This window comes from Taudactylus pleione, unplaced genomic scaffold (genome assembly GCF_031769625.1).
Source record: "Taudactylus pleione unplaced genomic scaffold, aTauple2 ptg000331l, whole genome shotgun sequence".
NCBI lineage: Eukaryota > Metazoa > Chordata > Amphibia > Anura > Myobatrachidae > Taudactylus > Taudactylus pleione.
The window spans coordinates 878,019-899,007 of record NW_028284732.1 but is presented as its reverse complement, the minus strand read 5'-3'; the positions used below and the strand labels follow the sequence as shown (position 1 = coordinate 899,007).

Sequence of the window (20,989 nt, the reverse complement as noted above, 5' to 3'; positions counted from 1 at the left end):
CGGTCAAGCCAGCCGGCCCATTACTTATGACACAGGCGCATGCTTGGCACTACTTTGTTGATGCACGTGCGGCTACTGCGCACACAATTCACAAACACAGAAAATATATATTTTTTTGGTTTGGACTGGAGTGTACTTTGGGGGTTACAGCACCCTTTAACGGTCAAGCCAGCCGGCCCTTTACTTATGACACAGGCGCACGGCTTGGCACTACTTTGTTGATGCACGTGCGGCTACTGCGCACACAATTGACAAACACAGAAAATTATTTTTTTTTTTGTTTGGACTGGAGTGTACTTTGGGGGTTACAGCACCCTTTAATGGTCAAGCCAACCGGCCCTTTACTTATGACACAGGCGAAAGCTTGGCACTACTTTGTTGATGCACGTGCGGCTACTGCGCACACAATTCACAAACACAGAAAATATATATTTTTTTGGTTTGGACTGGAGTGTACTTTGGGGGTTACAGCACCCTTTAACGGTCAAGCCAGCCGGCCCTTTACTTATGACACAGGCGCACGCTTGGCACTTCTTTGTTGATGCACGTGCGGCTACTGCGCACACAATTCACAAACACAAAAATAATTTTTTTTTTGGTTTGGACTAGAGTGTACTTTGGGGGTTACAGCACCCTTTAACGGTCAAGCCAGCCGGCCCTTTACTTATGACACAGGCGCACGCTTGGCACTACTTTGTTGATGCACGTGCGGCTACTGCGCACACAATTCACAAACACAGAAAATATATATTTTTTTGGTTTGGACTGGAGTGTACTTTGGGGGTTACAGCACCCTTTAACGGTCAAGCCAGTCGGCCCTTTACTTATGACACAGGCGCATGCTTGGCACTACTTTGTTGATGCACGTGCGGCTACTGCGCACACAATTCACAAACACAGAAAATATATATTTTTTTGGTTTGGACTGGAGTGTACTTTGGGGGTTACAGCACCCTTTAATGGTCAAGCCAGCCGGCCCTTTACTTATGACACAGGCGCACGCTTGGCACTACTTTGTTGATGCACGTGCGGCTACTGCGCACACAATTCACAAACACAGAAAATTATTTTTTTTTTGGTTTGGACTGGAGTGTACTTTGGGGGTTACAGCACCCTTAACGGTCAAGCCAGCCTGCCCTTTACTTATGACACAGGCGAACGCTTGGCACTACTTTGTTGATGCACGTGCGGCTACTGCGCACACAATTCACAAACACAGAAAATATATATTTTTTTGGTTTGGACTGGAGTGTACTTTGGGGGTTACAGCACCCTTTAACGGTCAAGCCAGCAGGCCCTTTACTTATTACACAGGCGCACGCTTGGCACTTCTTTGTTGATGCACGTGCGGCTACTGCGCACACAATTCACAAACACAGAAAATAATTTTTTTTTTGGTTTGGACTGGAGTGTACTTTGGGGGTTACAGCACCCTTTAACGGTCAAGCCAGCCGGCCCTTTACTTATGACACAGACGCACGCTTGGCACTACTTTGTTGATGCACGTGCGGCTACTGCGCACACAATTCACAAACACAGAAAATATATATTTTTTTGGTTTGGACTGGAGTGTACTTTGGGGGTTACAGCACCCTTTAACGGTCAAGCCAGCCGGCCCTTTACTTATGACACAGGCGCATGCTTGGCACTACTTTGTTGATGCACGTGCGGCTACTGCGCACACAATTCACAAACACCGAAAATATATATTTTTTTGGTTTGGACTGGAGTGTACTTTGGGGGTTACAGCACCCTTTAATGGTCAAGCCAGCCGGCCCTTTACTTATGACACAGGCGCACGCTTGGCACTACTTTGTTGATGCACGTGCAGCTACTGCGCACACAATTCACAAACACAGAAAATATATATTTTTTTGGTTTGGACTGGAGTGTACTTTGGGGGTTACAGCACCCTTTAATGGTCAAGCCAGCTGGCCCTTTACTTATGACACAGGCGCACGCTTGGCACTACTTTGTTGATGCACGTGCGGCTACTGCGCACACAATTCACAAACACAGAAAATATATATTTTTTTGGTTTGGACTGGAGTGTACTTTGGGGGTTACAGCACCCTTTAACGGTCAAGCCAGCCGGCCCTTTACTTATGACACAGGCACACGCTTGGCACTACTTTGCTGATGCACGTGCGGATACTGCGCACACAATTCACAAACACAGAAAATATATATTTTTTTGGTTTGGACTGGAGTGTACTTTCGGGGGTTACAGCACCCTTTAACGGTCAAGCCAGCCGGCCCTTTACTTATGACACAGGCGCACGCTTGGCACTACTTTGTTGATGCACGTGCGGCTACTGCGCACACAATTCACAAACACAGAAAATAATTTTTTTTTTGGTTTGGACTGGAGTGTACTTTGGGGGTTACAGCACCCTTTAATGGTCAAGCCAGCCGGCCCATTACTTATGACACAGGCGCACGCTTGGCACTACTTTGTTGATGCACGTGCGGCTACTGCGCCCACAATTCACAGACACAGAAAATATATATTTTTTTGGTTTGGACTGGAGTGTACTTTGGGGGTTACAGCACCCTTTAACGGTCAAGCCAGCCGGCCCTTTACTTATGACACAGGCGCACGCTTGGCACTACTTTGTTGATGCACGTGCGGCTACTGCGCACACAATTCACAAACACAGAAAATATATATTTTTTTGGTTTGGACTGGAGTGTACTTTGGGGGTTACAGCACCCTTTAACGGTCAAGCCAGCCTGCCCTTTACTTATAACACAGGCAAACGCTTGGCACTACTTTGTTGATGCACGTGCGGCTACTGCGCACACAATTCACAAACACAGAAAATAATTTTTTTTTTGGTTTGGACTGGAGTGTACTTTGGGGGTTACAGCACCCTTTAACGGTCAAGCCAGCCGGCCCTTTACTTATGACACAGGCGCACGCTTGGCACTACTTTGTTGATGCACGTGCGGCTACTGCGCACACAATTCACAAACACAGAAAATATATATTTTTTTGGTTTGGACTGGAGTGTACTTTGGGGGTTACAGCACCCTTTAACGGTCAAGCCAGACGGCCCTTTACTTAAGACACAGGCGCACGCTTGGCACTACTTTGTTGATGCACGTGCGGCTACTGCGCACACAATTCACAAACACAAAAAATAATTTTTTTTTTGGTTTGGACTGGAGTGTACTTTGGGGGTTACAGCACCCTTTAACGGTCAAGCCAGCCGGCCCTTTACTTATGACACAGGCACACGCTTGGCACTACTTTGTTGATGCACGTGCGGCTACTGCGCACACAATTCACAAACACAGAAAATATATATTTTTTTGGTTTGGACTGGAGTGTACTTTGGGGGTTACAGCACCCTTTAACGGTCAAGCCAGCCGGCCCTTTACTTATGACACAGGCGCACGGCTTGGCACTACTTTGTTGATGCACGTGCGGCTACTGCGCACACAATTGACAAACACAGAAAATTATTTTTTTTTTGGTTTGGACTGGAGTGTACTTTGGGGATTACAGCACCCTTTAACGGTCAAGCCAACCGGCCCTTTACTTATAACACAGGCACACGCTTGGCACTACTTTGTTGATGCATGTCCGGCTACTGCGCACACAATTCACAAACACAGAAAATAATTTTTTTTTGGTTTGGACTGGAGTGTACTTTGGGGGTTACAGCACCCTTAACGGTCAAGCCAGCCTGCCCTTTACTTATGACACAGGCGAAAGCTTGGCACTACTTTGTTGATGCATGTGCGGCTACTGCACACACAATTCACAAACACAGAAAATATATATTTTTTTGGTTTGGACTGGAGTGTACTTTGGGGGTTACAGCACCCTTTAACGGTCAAGCCAGCAGGCCCTTTACTTATGACACAGGCGCACGCTTGGCACTTCTTTGTTGTTGCACGTGCGGCTACTGCGCACACAATTCACAAACACAGAAAATAATTTTTGTTTTGGTTTATACTGAAGTGTACTTTGGGGGTTACAGCACCCTTTAACGGTCAAGCCAGCCTGCCCTTTACTTATGACACAGGCGCACGCTTGGCACTACTTTGTTGATGCACGTGCGGCTACTGCGCACACAATTCACAAACACAGAAAATATATTTTTTTTTGGTTTGGACTGGAGTGTACTTTGGGGGTTACAGCACCCTTTAACGGTCAAGCCAGCCGGCCCTTTACTTATGACACAGGCGCACGGCTTGGCACTACTTTGTTGATGCACGTGCGGCTACTGCGCACACAATTGACAAACACAGAAAATTATTTTTTTTTGGTTTGGACTGGAGTGTACTTTGGGGTTTGCAGCACCCTTTAACGGTCAAGCCAACCGGCCCTTTACTTATGACACAGGCGAAAGCTTGGCACTACTTTGTTGATGCACGTGCGGCTACTGCGCACACAATTCACAAACACAGAAAATATATATTTTTTTGGTTTGGACTGGAGTGTACTTTGGGGGTTACAGCACCCTTTAATGGTCAAGCCAGCCGGCCCTTTACTTATGACACAGGCGCACGCTTGGCACTTCTTTGTTGATGCACGTGCGGCTACTGCGCACACAATTCACAAACACAGAAAATTATTTTTTTTTTGGTTTGGACTGGAGTGTACTTTGGGGGTTACAGCACCCTTAACGGTCAAGCCAGCCTGCCCTTTACTTATGACACAGGCGAACGCTTGGCACTACTTTGTTCATGCACGTGCGGCTACTGCGCACACAATTCACAAACACAGAAAATATATATTTTTTTGGTTTGGACTGGAGTGTACTTTGGGGGTTACAGCACCCTTTAACGGTCAAGCCAGCAGGCCCTTTACTTATGACACAGGCGCACGCTTGGCACTTCTTTGTTGATGCACGTGCTGCTACTGCGCACACAATTCACAAACACAGAAAATAATTTTTTTTTTGGTTTGGACTGGAGTGTACTTTGGGGGTTACAGCACCCTTTAACGGTCAAGCCAGCCGGCCCTTTACTTATGACACAGGCGCACGCTTGGCACTACTACTTTGTTGATGCACGTGAGGCTACTGCGCACACAATTCACAAACACAGAAAATATATATTTTTTTGGTTTGGACTGGAGTGTACTTTGGGGGTTACAGCACCCTTTAACGGTCAAGCCAGCCGGCCCTTTACTTATGACACAGGCGCATGCTTGGCACTACTTTGTTGATGCACGTGCGGCTACTGCGCACACAATTCACAAACACCGAAAATATATATTTTTTTGGTTTGGACTGGAGTGTACTTTGGGGTTTGCAGCACCCTTTAACGGTCAAGCCAACCGGCCCTTTACTTATGACACAGGCGAAAGCTTGGCACTACTTTGTTGATGCACGTGCGGCTACTGCGCACACAATTCACAAACACAGAAAATATATATTTTTTTGGTTTGGACTGGAGTGTACTTTGGGGGTTACAGCACCCTTTAATGGTCAAGCCAGCCGGCCCTTTACTTATGACACAGGCGCACGCTTGGCACTTCTTTGTTGATGCACGTGCGGCTACTGCGCACACAATTCACAAACACAGAAAATTATTTTTTTTTTGGTTTGGACTGGAGTGTACTTTGGGGGTTACAGCACCCTTAACGGTCAAGCCAGCCTGCCCTTTACTTATGACACAGGCGAACGCTTGGCACTACTTTGTTCATGCACGTGCGGCTACTGCGCACACAATTCACAAACACAGAAAATATATATTTTTTTGGTTTGGACTGGAGTGTACTTTGGGGGTTACAGCACCCTTTAACGGTCAAGCCAGCAGGCCCTTTACTTATGACACAGGCGCACGCTTGGCACTTCTTTGTTGATGCACGTGCGGCTACTGCGCACACAATTCACAAACACAGAAAATAATTTTTTTTTTGGTTTGGACTGGAGTGTACTTTGGGGGTTACAGCACCCTTTAACGGTCAAGCCAGCCGGCCCTTTACTTATGACACAGGCGCACGCTTGGCACTACTTTGTTGATGCACGTGAGGCTACTGCGCACACAATTCACAAACACAGAAAATATATTTTTTTTTGGTTTGGACTGGAGTGTACTTTGGGGGTTACAGCACCCTTTAACGGTCAAGCCAGCCGGCCCTTTACTTATGACACAGGCGCATGCTTGGCACTACTTTGTTGATGCACGTGCGGCTACTGCGCACACAATTCACAAACACCGAAAATATATATTTTTTTGGTTTGGACTGGAGTGTACTTTGGGGGTTACAGCACCCTTTAATGGTCAAGCCAGCCGGCCCTTTACTTATGACACAGGCGCACGCTTGGCACTACTTTGTTGATGCACGTGCAGCTACTGCGCACACAATTCACAAACACAGAAAATATATATTTTTTGGTTCGGACTGGAGTGTACTTTGGGGGTTACAGCACCCTTTAACGGTCAAGCCAGCTGGCCCTTTACTTATGACACAGGCGCACGCTTGGCACTACTTTGTTGATGCACGTGCGGCTACTGCGCACACAATTCACAAACACAGAAAATATATATTTTTTTGGTTTGGACTGGAGTGTACTTTGGGGGTTACAGCACCCTTTAACGGTCAAGCCAGCCGGCCCTTTACTTATGACACAGGCGCACGCTTGGCACTACTTTGTTGATGCACGTGCGGCTACTGCGCACACAATTCACAAACCTAGAAACTAATTTTTTTTTTGGTTTGGACTGGAGTGTACTTTGGGGGTTACAGCACCCTTAACGGTCAAGCCAGCCTGCCCTTTACTTATGACACAGGCAAACGCTTGGCACTACTTTGTTGATGCACGTGCGGCTACTGCGCACACAATTCACAAACACAGAAAATAATTTTTTTTTTGGTTTGGACTGGAGTGTACTTTGGGGGTTACTGCACCCTTTAATGGTCAAGCCAGCCGGCCCTTTACTTATGACACAGGCGCACGCTTGGCACTACTTGCACGTGCGGCTACTGCGCACACAATTCACAAACACAGAAAATAATTTTTTTTTTGGTTTGGACTGGAGTGTACTTTGGGGGTTACAGCACCCTTTAACGGTCAAGCCAGCCGGCCCTTTACTTATGACACAGGCGCACGCTTGGCACTACTTTGTTGATGCACGTGCGGCTACTGCGCACACAATTCACAAACACAGAAAATATATATTTTTTTGGTTTGGACTGGAGTGTACTTTGGGGGTTACAGCACCCTTTAACGGTCAAGCCAGCCGGCCCTTTACTTAAGACACAGGCGCACGCTTGGCACTACTTTGTTGATGCACGTGCGGCTACTGCGCACACAATTCACAAACACAGAAAATAATTTTTTTTTTGGTTTGGACTGGAGTGTACTTTGGGGGTTACAGCACCCTTTAACGGTCAAGCCAGCCGGCCCTTTACTTATGACACAGGCACACGCTTGGCACTACTTTGTTGATGCATGTGCGGCTACTGCGCACACAATTCACAAACACAGAAACTAATTTTTTTTTTGGTTTGGACTGGAGTGTACTTTGGGGGTTACAGCACCCTTAACGGTCAAGCCAGCCTGCCCTTTACTTATGACACAGGCAAACGCTTGGCACTACTTTGTTGATGCACGTGCGGCTACTGCGCACACAATTCACAAACACAAAAAATAATTTTTTTTTTGGTTTGGACTGGAGTGTACTTTGGGGGTTACAGCACCCTTTAATGGTCAAGCCAGCCGGCCCTTTACTTATGACACAGGCGCACGCTTGGCACTACTTGCACGTGCGGCTACTGCGCACACAATTCACAAACATAGAAAATAATTTTTTTTTTGGTTTGGACTGGAGTGTACTTTGGGGGTTACAGCACCCTTTAACGGTCAAGCCAGCCGGCCCTTTACTTATGACACAGGCGCACGCTTGGCACTACTTTGTTGATGCACGTGCGGCTACTGCGCACACAATTCACAAACACAAAAAATATTATTTTTTTAGCACTTGGGGGGAGCACCCCTGATGGACAGAGCACCCCCTGGACAACACTACAGCACCCCTTTAGGACAGGGACACTGCACAGGACTTTGGAGTGGACACAGCCCCTATGGAGAACTGACTGCACAACACAGTCCAGCCAGCCCCTATGGACTTTGAAGCAGTGGACACAGCCCCTATTAACAACAGCAGCACAGCACAACACAGCCAGCCCCTATGGACTTTGAAGTAGTGGACAACAGCAGCACAGCGCAGCACAGCACAGCACAACACTACTCTGCACTACACTACACTACAATACACAGCCCAGCCAGCCCTAACTCCCACCCACCCTCTTCACTGTCCACAGCTGAGTGAGAAAATGGCGCCGACGCGGGTACCTTATATAGGTTCCAAAACCCGCGAGACTCGGAAGGCGGGATGATGACGTTTTGCCTCGATTTCAGATCTGAGTCAGGCTGGAAAAGTCGAGCCTGACTCGGATCTGCCTCGGATCGGGGGGGCTCGGGGGGGTTCGGATTTCAGAAATCCAAACCCGCTCACCCCTAATATATATATATATGGGCCAATAATGTTTTTCTCTCTTTATCTAACAGTTCTCTACACAGCGACTGTGTGCTAGAATCTTGAATGAACTTAGAATGAAACCATCTGGACACTAGCAAGGTAAGAACTGTTATGATTTGTTGATATTAGTAAACATGTTGTTATATGAGGGAGGGTCTGCTGCCACTCTCATAATCTTTTTCTCTCTTTATCCACAGGTCCACAGTTCTCTACACAGCGTCTGTGTGCTAGAATCTTGAGTGAACTTAAGGTGCCCATACATCTGCGATGGATTGTCATGATGTAGCAATGCTGATCTTCCGGGTGGAAATGCCGACCGCCCACCATAGATGTTCAGCGATCCATCGCAGGATCGCTGAAATTTTACATGTTAAATGTCCCCGATTAGACAATCACGATCATTTTTTGCGATTGTCAAATCGGGAAAATCCAACTTGTTGGATTTCTGCGATCCTGCGATGCCAGGTTGCAGCATCGCAGGATTGCAGATGTATGGGTACCTTTAGAGTCAAACCATCTGGACACTGTAGCAAGGTAAGAAATATTATGATTTATTTTAGTAAAAAAAACAGTTTTAACAGGTAAAATCAGAGCATTAGAATGATCACAACACAACAAAAATATCATTTTGGGACTTATTTGCAAGGTATACTGTGTTGTATAATGTACATTGGGCCTGATTCAGCACGGATCGCAACAGCATACTCAGACGGCCGATTGATACGTACTGTGCATGCGTATGCATCGCAGTGCGTGACCAGTGAAACTGTGATCGCACTGCAATCATGCAGAACACGGAAAGCCTTCGCAGAGAGATTGACAGGCAGAGAGCGTTTGGGGGTGGAGAAGGGGGGGTAGTTGGAGAAATGCAGGCATGCCAGTCCGTTTAATCGCCACTGCATGGGCATGCATACACAGCTTTTGAGTACTCACTGCATGCGATGAGGTTAACAATTTCTGAGTAAGGTCCGACCTGCTGTAATTGTGCAAGAAGCTCTGATGTTACTTGATGTTACCAATGTTTTGCTGGATTGCAAGGTATTACGGATGTGAGATAGGGAAAGTGGGCATCTTTATGTTGGCCTGTGACGGCTTTGTGATTGCAGACATTAGCATGTGCAATACTACATATACTGTAATGTAAAACATTGATTATAATAATTTGTGAGTCACTGGAATGTTCTGTGTACTGTATGGCAGTGGGGGGGGGGGTTAAAGGGGCAGCTCGCCTCCCAAAACATTTCAGAGGCAACTGTGGAGCGGTCAACCGCAGATGGTCAGGGGCAGTGCATTATAGGAAAACATTGCACAGCCCCTGCACGGAGGAGGTGTAATGTGTGGACTTTTAAGTTAAAAGACCGCATGCTACACCTCATCCTCCGTGCAGTGCAGGGGCTGTGCAGCCTATTGCTATAATGCACAGCCCCTGCTTCCTGCTACATTATGGTGCCGCCTACCCCTCCCTGGTGGTCCTGCTCTTCCCTTCCTCTGTAGTGTCAGCCTCCTCCTTCCCCTATGCTATCGACCCACTTTCACCCACCAACAGGTAAGTTGTGGTGGGCACCAAAATTATTTATATCTTGCCCTCCCCAAATGTTCTATCACTCCTGTATATAGAGGTCAATCAAATAATGGTCACTGGGATGCAGAGGCGTAACTAGGGTATTTGGAGCCCAGGGCAAATTTGAAAAGGGAGCCCCCCCCCATGTGCGCGGGCCGAAGGCGCGTGCGGCAAAAAAATGGGCGTGGTCACTTAAAAATGGGGCGTGTCAACATGACACACCCCTTTATTTTCAAACTGAACATTCCTATCCATATGCACCTTAACCCTAGTGGTACCCCCAGTATGCAGTTGTGGTCCCTCTCATGCAGGCCCATAGTAGTGCCCCTTATACAGTATCCCCAGTAGTGGTCCCTCTTATACAGCCCCCAATTAGTTCCCCTTACTCAGTACCCCCAGTAGTGGCCCCCCCAAATGCAGTGCCCCACGTAGTGTTCCCCCTTATGCAGTGCCCCCAGTAGCAGTCCCCACAATGCAGTGCGCCCAGTAGCGGTATCCCCTTATGCAGTGCCCTTTTATATAGTGCCCCCAGCAGTAGTCCCCCCCATGCAGTTTTCCCAGTAGTGGTCCCCTTATGCAGGCACCCTGTAGTGATCCCCCCTATCTAGTGCCCCCTGTAGTGGTCCCCGCAGTGCCCCTAGCAGTAAGCCCCTTATATAGTGCCCCCAGCAGTAGTGTCCCCCCTCCCATGCAGTGCCCCCAGTAGTGGTCCCCCTGATGCAGGCTCCCAGTAGTGACCCCCCCCCCTTATCCAGTGGTCCCTGTAGTGGCCCTTCCTATTATTGTCCCCATTAGTGGTCCCCCGAGTGCAGTGCCTCTAGTAATACTAGGCCCCTTTTAGAATGCCCCCAGTGGTAGTCCCCCCCCAAGTAGTAGTCCCCAGTAGAGTAGCCCCCCCCCAGTAGAGGTCCTCCCAATGGCACCCCCAGTAGATGTCCCCCCCAGTAGATGTCCCCCCCAGTAGTAGCCAACCCCTCCCCCGTTGTGCAGATAGGTAAGGTTTAAAAATAAATAAATATATATAAAAATATACTTACCTGATTCCACGCTGCTCCTGTCCGCGATGCCGATGCCGCTCCTGCCCTCCAGTCCGCCCGGGCTGGCGCGCTCAGCGTTATGGGACTGACGTCATGGCGTCAGTCCCATTACCCACTGCAGGAGCCAGATGGAAGTCCGGCTCTTGCAGTAGGTGCTGCAGCAGTCAATGAGAGTCTATCTGACTCTCATTGGCTGCTGTTTAACACACGCATCGCCGCCAGCGCTGGCAGCGATGCGTGTGTTATGCACAGCCTGAGCCCGCCTCCTGGCGCTATTGGGCAAGCGCTCAGGGGGAGGGAACGGGCTCAGGCATGCTGCACAGGACCGGCGCTGGAAGCCTAGCGCCGGTCCTGTGCAAATGTGTAGCGCTGACCGTACTCATTGCGGTCGGCGCTACACTGGCTATCTAGGGTGGGCGGGCCGGTACCGTGGCCGGCGGCACCCCCCCGCGCCGCCGGTCCATCGGCGCCCAGGGCACGAACCCCGCTCGCCCTGCCCTAGTTACGCCACTGCTGGGATGCAGGCTGGGTTAATTAAAACTGCTTTTTCTGTTCCTTAAGCAATTTACCCAAACATGAGTGACAGATATAAAACTCCACTTGTATATGAAAGTGGTGCAGAAAAAAGAAAACTGGCTAAAGAATGCAAGAGTAAGCAACAAGAAACTATTGCAAAGGTTGGAAGAATTGAGGATTACTTTATGAGCAAAAGACAGCCTGCTGTAGCAGCTTCAACATCGTCAGTGCCAACAGTAGCATCACCTTCATTACAGCTAGCAGCAGAGGAGGCAACTACTTCATATACACATGGTTGTGAAGAATCCGGTGAAGATAGTAGTTTTTCAATGATGGATGGAATTAAAGAGAAACAAAATAAGGAAACTGGGACTCAAAATCCTGGATTTTACAATGATATTGGCTTATGGCCAGAATTATCAACACATGAAATGATGACCTTTTGGGCAAAAACAGGATCATCTCAATTACAAAACTGCGACGATCAATTCAAGAACAGTCTAAGAGTTGGAAGAAATTTCTGCGAAAATGTACACGGAATTTGTGTCATCCGAAAATACAGAACAACAAAACAAATTGTTCCTGGCTCTGCTTCTCTCCAACAACTGGAAAGGTCTAATGTTACATATGTATACTTGTTGCTACTGGGACTTCTGATTCTGGTTGAATGGTGTGAGAACCAGAGCTCCGCTACATTTAAGCCCCTCTCACTGTCCCTCTCGGCTTTACAAAGCCTCCAATTGAGCTCCCTGTCACCCGCTCTACTCCCTAACTTACCTGACTAGAGATGGACAAATATTTCCCATCATAGATGCCGGCAAAATCCCCGCAGCCGTTACAGGAGAAAAGGCGTGCTGAATCCAATATGGCGCCAGGCTCCGATAAAGATGCTGGCTCTCCGGCTTACAAGAAAGCAGCAGCCAAACCACTCCCTTGTACTTCCCAGGTAGGAAGGTCCCTTGACTCCCCTGCAACATATGGGGACTTGGTGGAGGCCATAAAATCCACTATGGCTCCACTACTTACCCAGGCTGTAGCAGACATATCCACACAGCTCCAGGGGTTAACGCAAAGGGTGAATAACACGGAACTTCAGCTCAAAGTCACAAATCTTGATATTGCTGATGTGAGACATGAAGTTAAACGTCTTCACAAACACAACATGTATTTACTAAACAAAGTGGACGATTTAGAACACCGGTCATGCTGGAATAACATACAGTTAGTGAGATTGCCGGAAACGGTTAAAGGAGCCGCACTGGCACACTTCGTGAGGCAGACCGTACCCTCCCTATTAAGCATTGAGGATATTTGCCATGATCTTGTCATCGAAAGGGTCCACAGATTAGGCCCTCAACCTACATCATCCCCTTCTCGCCCACGAGTGACACTCTTCAAATGCCTTAATTACTTGCATAAATCTGCAATTTGGTTTGCATTTTGCAAGGTGCGGAATCTTATATGGGAGGAGCACAATATATTTTCATTTTAGGACTACTCCGTCGAACTATCAAGGGTGCGCAAAGCCATCTCTAATATTTGTGCACAGCTGGTGAAAAACAAGCAGAAATTTAACATGATGTATCCGGCAACCTTATGGCTTTATGTGGGATCGTCTCATGTTGATTTCAGTAATCCAGCAGAACCTGCTGGATATCTTCATGAAGAATCGCAATCACAGCAGACATTGCAGATCCATGACCAGTTCCTTTTTTCCTTTCTTCCTACAGTTAGAGAGAAGTGGTCCTAGGCAGTGGAGATTCCCTTCACATCTCGCTCAATATTTGAAATTTAGGAATAGGTTGGAGTCTGCATGGAAGGAATTTAAAAAAGACAACATCTATCATTTGGGAACTGATCCTGCCATATTCTGGCAAATAGCCAAAGCGGTGCTACATGTAACCATTCTTTCCTATGTTTCGGCTCAAAACAAAATATTTTCCAACTCTTACTGTATATTGACATACAAGCTTCTCTAACAGAAGCCTTCCAAAAATATAAAGAGTCCCCCAATCTCAGTAATAAACAGGATTATTTATTAAAAAAGACTCATTTTGATATATTGCAGAAAATATTGGAGAAAAATACTCTTTTAATGTTAACTTCCGTTTCCATAAGTTTGGAAATAAGATGAGGCAACTATTGACCAATCTTCTAAATGGCACTCGCAGCCCTATGTTGGTCCATCCTTTAACCACACAGGATGGGTCCCTTACCTCAACTAATGCCCAGATTGCTGAGATTATGAGCAAATTTTATACAAAGCTCTACACTCATCCAGACTCCAACACTCCTAATATCATATCTGGTACTCCCTCGGTACCCCTTCCCCCCGGGTCATGGATGACCAGCACTCTCCTTCTACACCCTCTTTTGTCGCTTGGGACTCTCTTCCCTTCCCTACAGTGTCTCCAGACATGTCCTCAGTTTTACATGCTCCTATAACTTTACATTAAGTTTTACAGGTTATAAAGCATTTAAAGACTGATAAAGCACCTGGCCCGGGTGATCTGAGTGGAGATTTCTACACAATTCTTCAAAATCGTGTAGGGAACACACTTGTGGCTCTTTATAACAATATTATTGCTACCAAGTCCATTCCTCTCTATTTTAATGCAGCTATCATCAAGGTCTTGCCCAAACCAGGGAGAGATTTATCTAAACCGAGGTCCTATCAACCTATCTCTCTCCTTAACCTTGATTATAAAATTTTCACTAAAATTCTTGCTGAACGACTGAAGAATGTTCTACCATAATGGGCTTCATTAAAGGTAGGCACTCAGTTGTTAATGTCAGGCAGGTGCTTTCAGCAAGGACTCAGGGTCTCTCGGCACCAATATGGTCATATCATTAGATGCCGAAAAGGCGTTTGACCTAATTCTGTAGAAACATCTCTTTAAAACATTGTTGTGCTTTGGAATCCCTGAGCCCTTAATTGACATCTTGAAGACACTCTATTATCATTCCAACACTCAAGTTTCATGTAATGGCATTTTATCTAATCCCTTCATAATACAGAGGGGGATCAAACAGGGATGCCCGATATCCCCACTTCTCTTTGCAATTGCTTTGGAGCCACTGGCCATTGCTCTATGCTCCTCTCCCTTATTTACTGGAATTCGCATTGGCAAAGTTGACCTTAAAGTCGCTCTTTTCGCAGGTGATATGCTGCTATTTGTATCCAATCCCCATTCTTCTCTGACAGAGATTTTCTCAATTATCAATGATTTTGGATTATTCTCTGGTTATAAGATCAATATTGACAAATCCAAATTTTTAGTCATAGATAATAAATCTTTTAATTCTGATACTGCTCCGATACCCTTTTCACTTACCTTATCTCCATTATACATCAAATGCTTGGGGGTCACTATACCTTCTAACCTCACACAATTTTACAATTGTAACTTTTCCCCTACCATCAATAAGATTATTTCATTATTAGATGGTTGGAGGCATTTACCTCTTTCACTACTAGGCAGGAGTGCTGTAATTCAAAGTATAGTTTTCCCAAAAATCTTCTACTTCATGCAGATGCTGCGTATTACTGTATCCAACTAAGACATTAAACATTTCACAAGCTCGGTATCTACATTTTTATGGCAAAGCAAAATACCTAAAATTGCTTTTTCAAAATTGTTGGCAATGCTCGGGGAGGGGGTTTAGGAGTCCCAGACTTAAAATCTTACTCTTTTTCTGTTTTCTTTGGCTATATTAGAGATTGGTTACTTGAGATGAGTTCCTATACTGACTGGAGTCTAGAATGTTCATCATTCCCTCCTTTTTCTCCAGGTGCTCTTTTGCATGCTAAATCTTCTGAAATCCCTTCCCATTTGTTGGATCCCATTATGTTCATAGATACTATACATATGCTTCATGATTTGCACGTAATAAAATATTTTCTAGATCTTCTACTAGCACTCCTTTTGTCCCTTTATGGGGTAATACATCCTTTCAGCAATCACTAGACAACACTAAATGTCTTACTTGAAGAGATAGGGGACTCAACTTGGCATCCAAGGTCTTTGATCCAGGGGGTTCAATGTTAACTTTTGCTTCATTGCAACAACAATACCAACTTCCTAATAATGAGTTTTATATGTTTCTACAAACTAGACACTTTATAAATTCCATCTCATCTTCATTTTATGATGCTTCTTCTCTGGACCTTATCGGTTCTTTATTGAAACTTTCTCCCTCCATCCCTTATAAAACTAGACATTGGCTTATCCGGCATTTGATAAATTGGTAGTCGCCTGGCAAAGAGATATTCCCACACTTCAAAATACCTCAGTCCTAATCATACATATAATTGATTCTGAAAATTAGAAGATTCTGTATTAAACTTATCAATCTTATTAATTAAATTTTTCCCTCCAACTCTGTCCAGACCTGTTAGCCTGTTTGTGTGTCAATTTTTCTAATTGGTCCTTAGGTAAGGAAAAAAAATCTATAATTCCTTTATTAACTACAACAGTCACTATAGTAAAAAAGATAATTCTTATTCACTGGACCTCCAAAACCTTTCCTTCGTTGAATGAAGTCAAGTTGAAGATGACACAACTTATGTACTTCAATAGGAGAGCTACTCTCCCTGATTTGGATAATGGTGTTGAAAAATTCTATAGGAAATGGGGTTTATATATAAATGTATTACCCTCAGAAGAACAAACTCAAATCTTTAAATTGTTTAGTAACACATAATGGTATCTCCACAGTCCTATGATAATGCTGCAAACATGAGTGCCAAGTACCAAGGAATGCAAGCTCTCATAAGAGAATACAATAGCTTGTCAGTTTTTGTGCCATGCTGTAGACATTCTCTGAATCTAGTAGGAAAATCAGCAGCCAATACGTGCTCTGCAGCTGTATGTTACTTCGATTTTGTATAGCAAATAAATGTATTCTTCAATGCATCTACAACATGTTATATAATTCTAAAGAAAAAGTTGTCTCAGGCAGACACACGGTTGTATATTCTCAAAAGACTGAGTGAAACTCATTGGTCCTGCAGACCTGATGCAGCAAAAGCCATTGTGCAAGGATATGAAATGATTAAAGAAGCACTAGATGACATTTCAACTGATCAGGAGCAGAAGGATGTAGTTTGAAATGAAGCAGATAGTCTTCATAAGAAGATGAGTACATTGGAAATTGCTTTGTACACATCTTTCTGGAATGATATTTTAGAAAGATTTAATACAACAAATCTCATACTACAGGACCCTACAGTGGTACTCAATTCTGCATTAATGGCACTCGGGTTCCTGAAAACATTTGTAGAGTCAAGAAAGACAGTTTTGATGAATATCAGGATTTGGGAAAGAGATTGTGTGGAACAGCCAACTATACTCTGATTCGTCATTGCATGGGAAATATTCACATCATCCCACTGGATTCTGGTAAAGCAGAGATTGCTCAGATGACTCCCAGGGAGAAGTAAACTTTATTCCAGTTGTTGACCATTTGATTCTATCATTAACTGAGATAATAGCTGCTTATGATATGGTTTGTGAGCGGTTTGGGTTCCTTAACCGGCTTGAAGAGTTGAATTCTTCCGAGATCTATTCAGCTGCAGCTAGTCTTTTCAGCATATATCAAAATGACCTAGAGCACAGCCTTGATAATGAGTTAGTGCATTTTGCTGCCATTGTGAAGCTTTACAAAGCTTCACAATATGCCAAAGGAACGGTTCTTGTACAAAATTCTTGTTGAGAAAATTTTAAATCAACATTTCCTTCTTCTAAGACTCTACTTGGTAATGATGGTGTCAAACTGCAGTGGTGAATGGTCTTTTTCCTATTGAAGATCATAAAGAACAGACTAAGAACAATAATGTCTCAAAGTCGTCTTTCGTGGCTTACCCTGATGAGTATTGAACATGACATGTGCGTGAACTTGACTTCAATGATGTCATTTACTTATTTGCCTCTCAAAAAGCCAGGAAGCATGCTTTCTATATGTTTAAAAGCATCTATATCTTTGGGTTCAGCTGTCCTGCTGCTATCTAAGCATTAGAACTGCTGATGCATTAATGTATATAAACCATGAACATGTCCTATAATGTTCTGTAGAGTAAGTAACATTTTCTTGTTTTGTTGAAACTATTACAGTTTATGTACTTTGTAAGATACTGTTGACGGGGACCCTTTGCGCCACCATATAATTGATAATAATTATAAAACCCTGTTAATACACTTCATGGTAATGCCATTTGTGTAATTGTTGTTATTTCTTTGAATTATGCAAGATAAATGCAACATTACAATACATTTTGTAAAATGCTATTTGTATTTTTTGACTTTATATCATCCATATCAGCTTTCTATAGGGATTGATAACAATCTTGATATATTATACTTTGTTATAACCTCGCAAATATATCATTTTGATAATTTTTTTAATAGGAGCTCACACAAGTTTGTTGCCCAGGGGCCTCCACAGACCTTAATTACGGCCCTGAGTGTTATACTATATTATTTTTCTGTATATGCTTTAAACATATTAGGAGTAATCAAAAGAATAAACTTACCTGTGCATTTCAAAACATCAATATTTTCAGTCAGTTTAATAATTTGTTTGCCAATGTTGGATCTTTTAAGGTTATATAGAAAAAATATATAAGACAATTAGCTATGACAGACATATGTACTATAAGTCCACAATCTTCTAACAATGTTGTGAATATGTAGTACTCACCCATGTCCAGAGCCTCGGATCGACTTGTCTTGTTTGCCTCTAAACCTTTCATCATTGTAAGAAAGGTGATTTGAAGCAGTACTTCCCAGGCTCCGTACATGTGTGCATGCTGTACATATACATTTATCTCTGGATAATGTTTTTAATGTAACAAGATCGTGCATTATATTGTTTACATTAAATTTGAACCATAATGCTCCTTAAAAATATTTTCCACCTACAGCTGATGTGCAACTTTTCCTAACCACATTGTGCTTCCTTCTCAGCTGTTCAATTGCTTGTAGATTAAATATTTACTGAAAGTATATTGTTTGCTTTTTCAATTTATCAGAGTCCTCTCTACTGATCTGCCTCTGTAATCACATACTAAAAATTGATGAAATGGCAGCTGTCGGAAGTAGCTTAATTAGAAGTGGAAAATATCTTTATCACTATTACTTATCAGACACTAGTGTTATTTTCAGAATAGTTTCACTGTACTACACAGTAGGAAAGCATCGCTCCAAACAGCAAAGTGGATCCTTTCATAATTTCTAAAAATATAAATTAGGACTAGAAAGTATAGGGCATCTGAAATGCAAACTAGTTAATTTGAAATACTAATTTTAAGGAAATATTTACCTAAGAAAAAGATTCTTCTCCATATCAGTGAGATTTGTGTAATGCGTGTTCATACTCCTTAGTGCAATAAAAGCCTCACAAGCTACACCGGGAAGTTTGGTGCAGTAGAAGAATTCTCCATATTTCTTGTCCTCAAATTCACATCTTTCTGTTTGTGAATCCAGATGAAATCCACATTGTGTATAAACTTCTTGACTTTTATTGAGGAATTTTCCTGTGTAACTAATATATTTGTATCCAGAATTCCTTCCTTTCCATAAAGCAGACACTCCTTCACTCGGATGCATCAAAAGGATGGATATTTGCACACGACCTTCCCATAACAGAGTGAAATAGACATTATAGGTCCCATTGTTAAAATCTTTAACCTTTCCAGAAGCTCCAGCATCAAGCTTAGAGGAAAAAATCCGGGCTCTTATAAAGTCTCCTCCGTAGGTCTTCTTTCTACCCAAATAATTGAACATTTCAACTCGAACAGTTAAAACATCTCCAACACAGTACTTTTCTTTATACTCTATAATGGTTGCTGTGCTGTCTTTAGCACTGGTTGTTTCATTTAAATACATAAATCCAACTTTTGGAATTTTTTGATTTATGAAAGTCAGTAGCTGGTTTATTTGCCGGTCTGTGCTTTCAGGTTCAGTTTTCATGGACATGATTTCTACCTGACCCTAGGCAGAGAGCAGATCATGCTTTACTTGAGGAAATTAAAAATTTGAAAGCTGATAGTAAATTAACAATAATTCTATTGCTAGACAATATTAAGACTTGTCCACAGATACAGAGTATGATTTATTTAGTCAATGAGAACATACCTGGAGCATTTTTAGATGAATGATGAAGCCAGACACCAAACCTAAAGTTATTGTAAGAGCCAAAAGTTTTCTAAACCCTCTGTTATCAGATTTGAACATTCTTCTAATTGTCCTGCAACAGAGAATATTTGAACTTGCTGAATTCATAATATGTTAGACAATGTGGAAAAATTAAATGTGTCCAATCCAATATTATTGACAAATTGCTTCCTATTGATCCTTCCTTCCTAACTAATGAACTGATTTACATGATTTAACTGAATTCCAGGGAAGTCTGAAGTATAGAGGTATGAAAAGTCTGCGCTTCATTACTGAGGGTCAGTTATGGGTCATCTAGACTCAAAGAAATACAATACACTTATTAGTATACACCTGTCCTCAGTTCATGTCAAATAGCTCTGTTTAGTGCACCATGCACTTTGCTACTTAGTCACGCCAAAACACTATTTCTAAGCACTTATACTATAAGCAAACAAAATTTAAGGAAAAGTAGCACAATGAAGGAAATAGTAGCAAAGTTGAAGAAAATATAGCAATACTAAGCAAAAAAGTACACAACCCAGGTTAAACAAACAAAAGAGAGCTCTGATATGAGTGACCCTTGCCATGCATCATAATTCTTATTCTGCAACTTTATGCCAATTCCTTGGTGGCAAAAAAAATAATTCAAAGAGGTAAATTTACTAATTGTTGGTTTTGACAGCATTTAGCTATCTACAAAATGACTATTAATCATCCATCGATTTTCCACTTCAATTAAAACCCAATATCTATGTCAGTCATTTTTTACAGCTCTAAAGTCTGTCAGTTTAAGCAACGGCAAATTGAAGTTAATAAACTATAGCAAACCCACCCAAACAGAAGCACTGCACTGATTATTATGATTTTTTGCAGGCTTTGTATAAATTTGACAAAGTGTTAACGTTTTTAAAAAATGTGTGGAGTCCATCTTTCATCCAAATCAGTAACCAGCCCTGGACCTCACAGCCTGGGCTGGTATTGGTAAATAGGGGAAAAAAATTACTTGGGGTTCCTCCTATGCTCAAATAACCAGCACTTGGATGAACCAGTCAGGGGGTAATGCCATGGCAGGGGGACATGCAGCATGGGGTCCCCCTGTCATGTAATTAACCAGTCCCAAACTGGTCAGCCAAGGCTGTAATTCCTTGGAAAGTTGGGAACTTAAAAATAAAATGGGTTCCCAATTTCTGAGAAACTACCAGCCGTATTCCCTG

At 43.5% G+C, this 20,989-nt stretch overlaps 1 protein-coding gene across 1 annotated transcript in view; it reads right to left on the bottom strand.

The window, feature by feature from the left end:
- The window catches only part of LOC148509123 (NXPE family member 2-like), a 112,110-nt gene extending 92,327 nt beyond the window's left edge, over nt 1-19,783 (bottom strand). The window contains exons 1-3 of the mRNA XM_088443547.1: nt 19,755-19,783; nt 18,940-19,610; nt 18,152-18,213 (exon numbers count right to left, since the gene is read on the bottom strand). Of these exons, the coding sequence (XP_088299673.1) occupies nt 18,152-18,213; nt 18,940-19,610; nt 19,755-19,763 (742 nt within the window). The 5' untranslated portion in view covers nt 19,764-19,783. The remainder of the gene's footprint in view (nt 1-18,151; nt 18,214-18,939; nt 19,611-19,754) is intronic.
- Nucleotides 19,784-20,989: the final 1,206 nt, after the last annotated feature.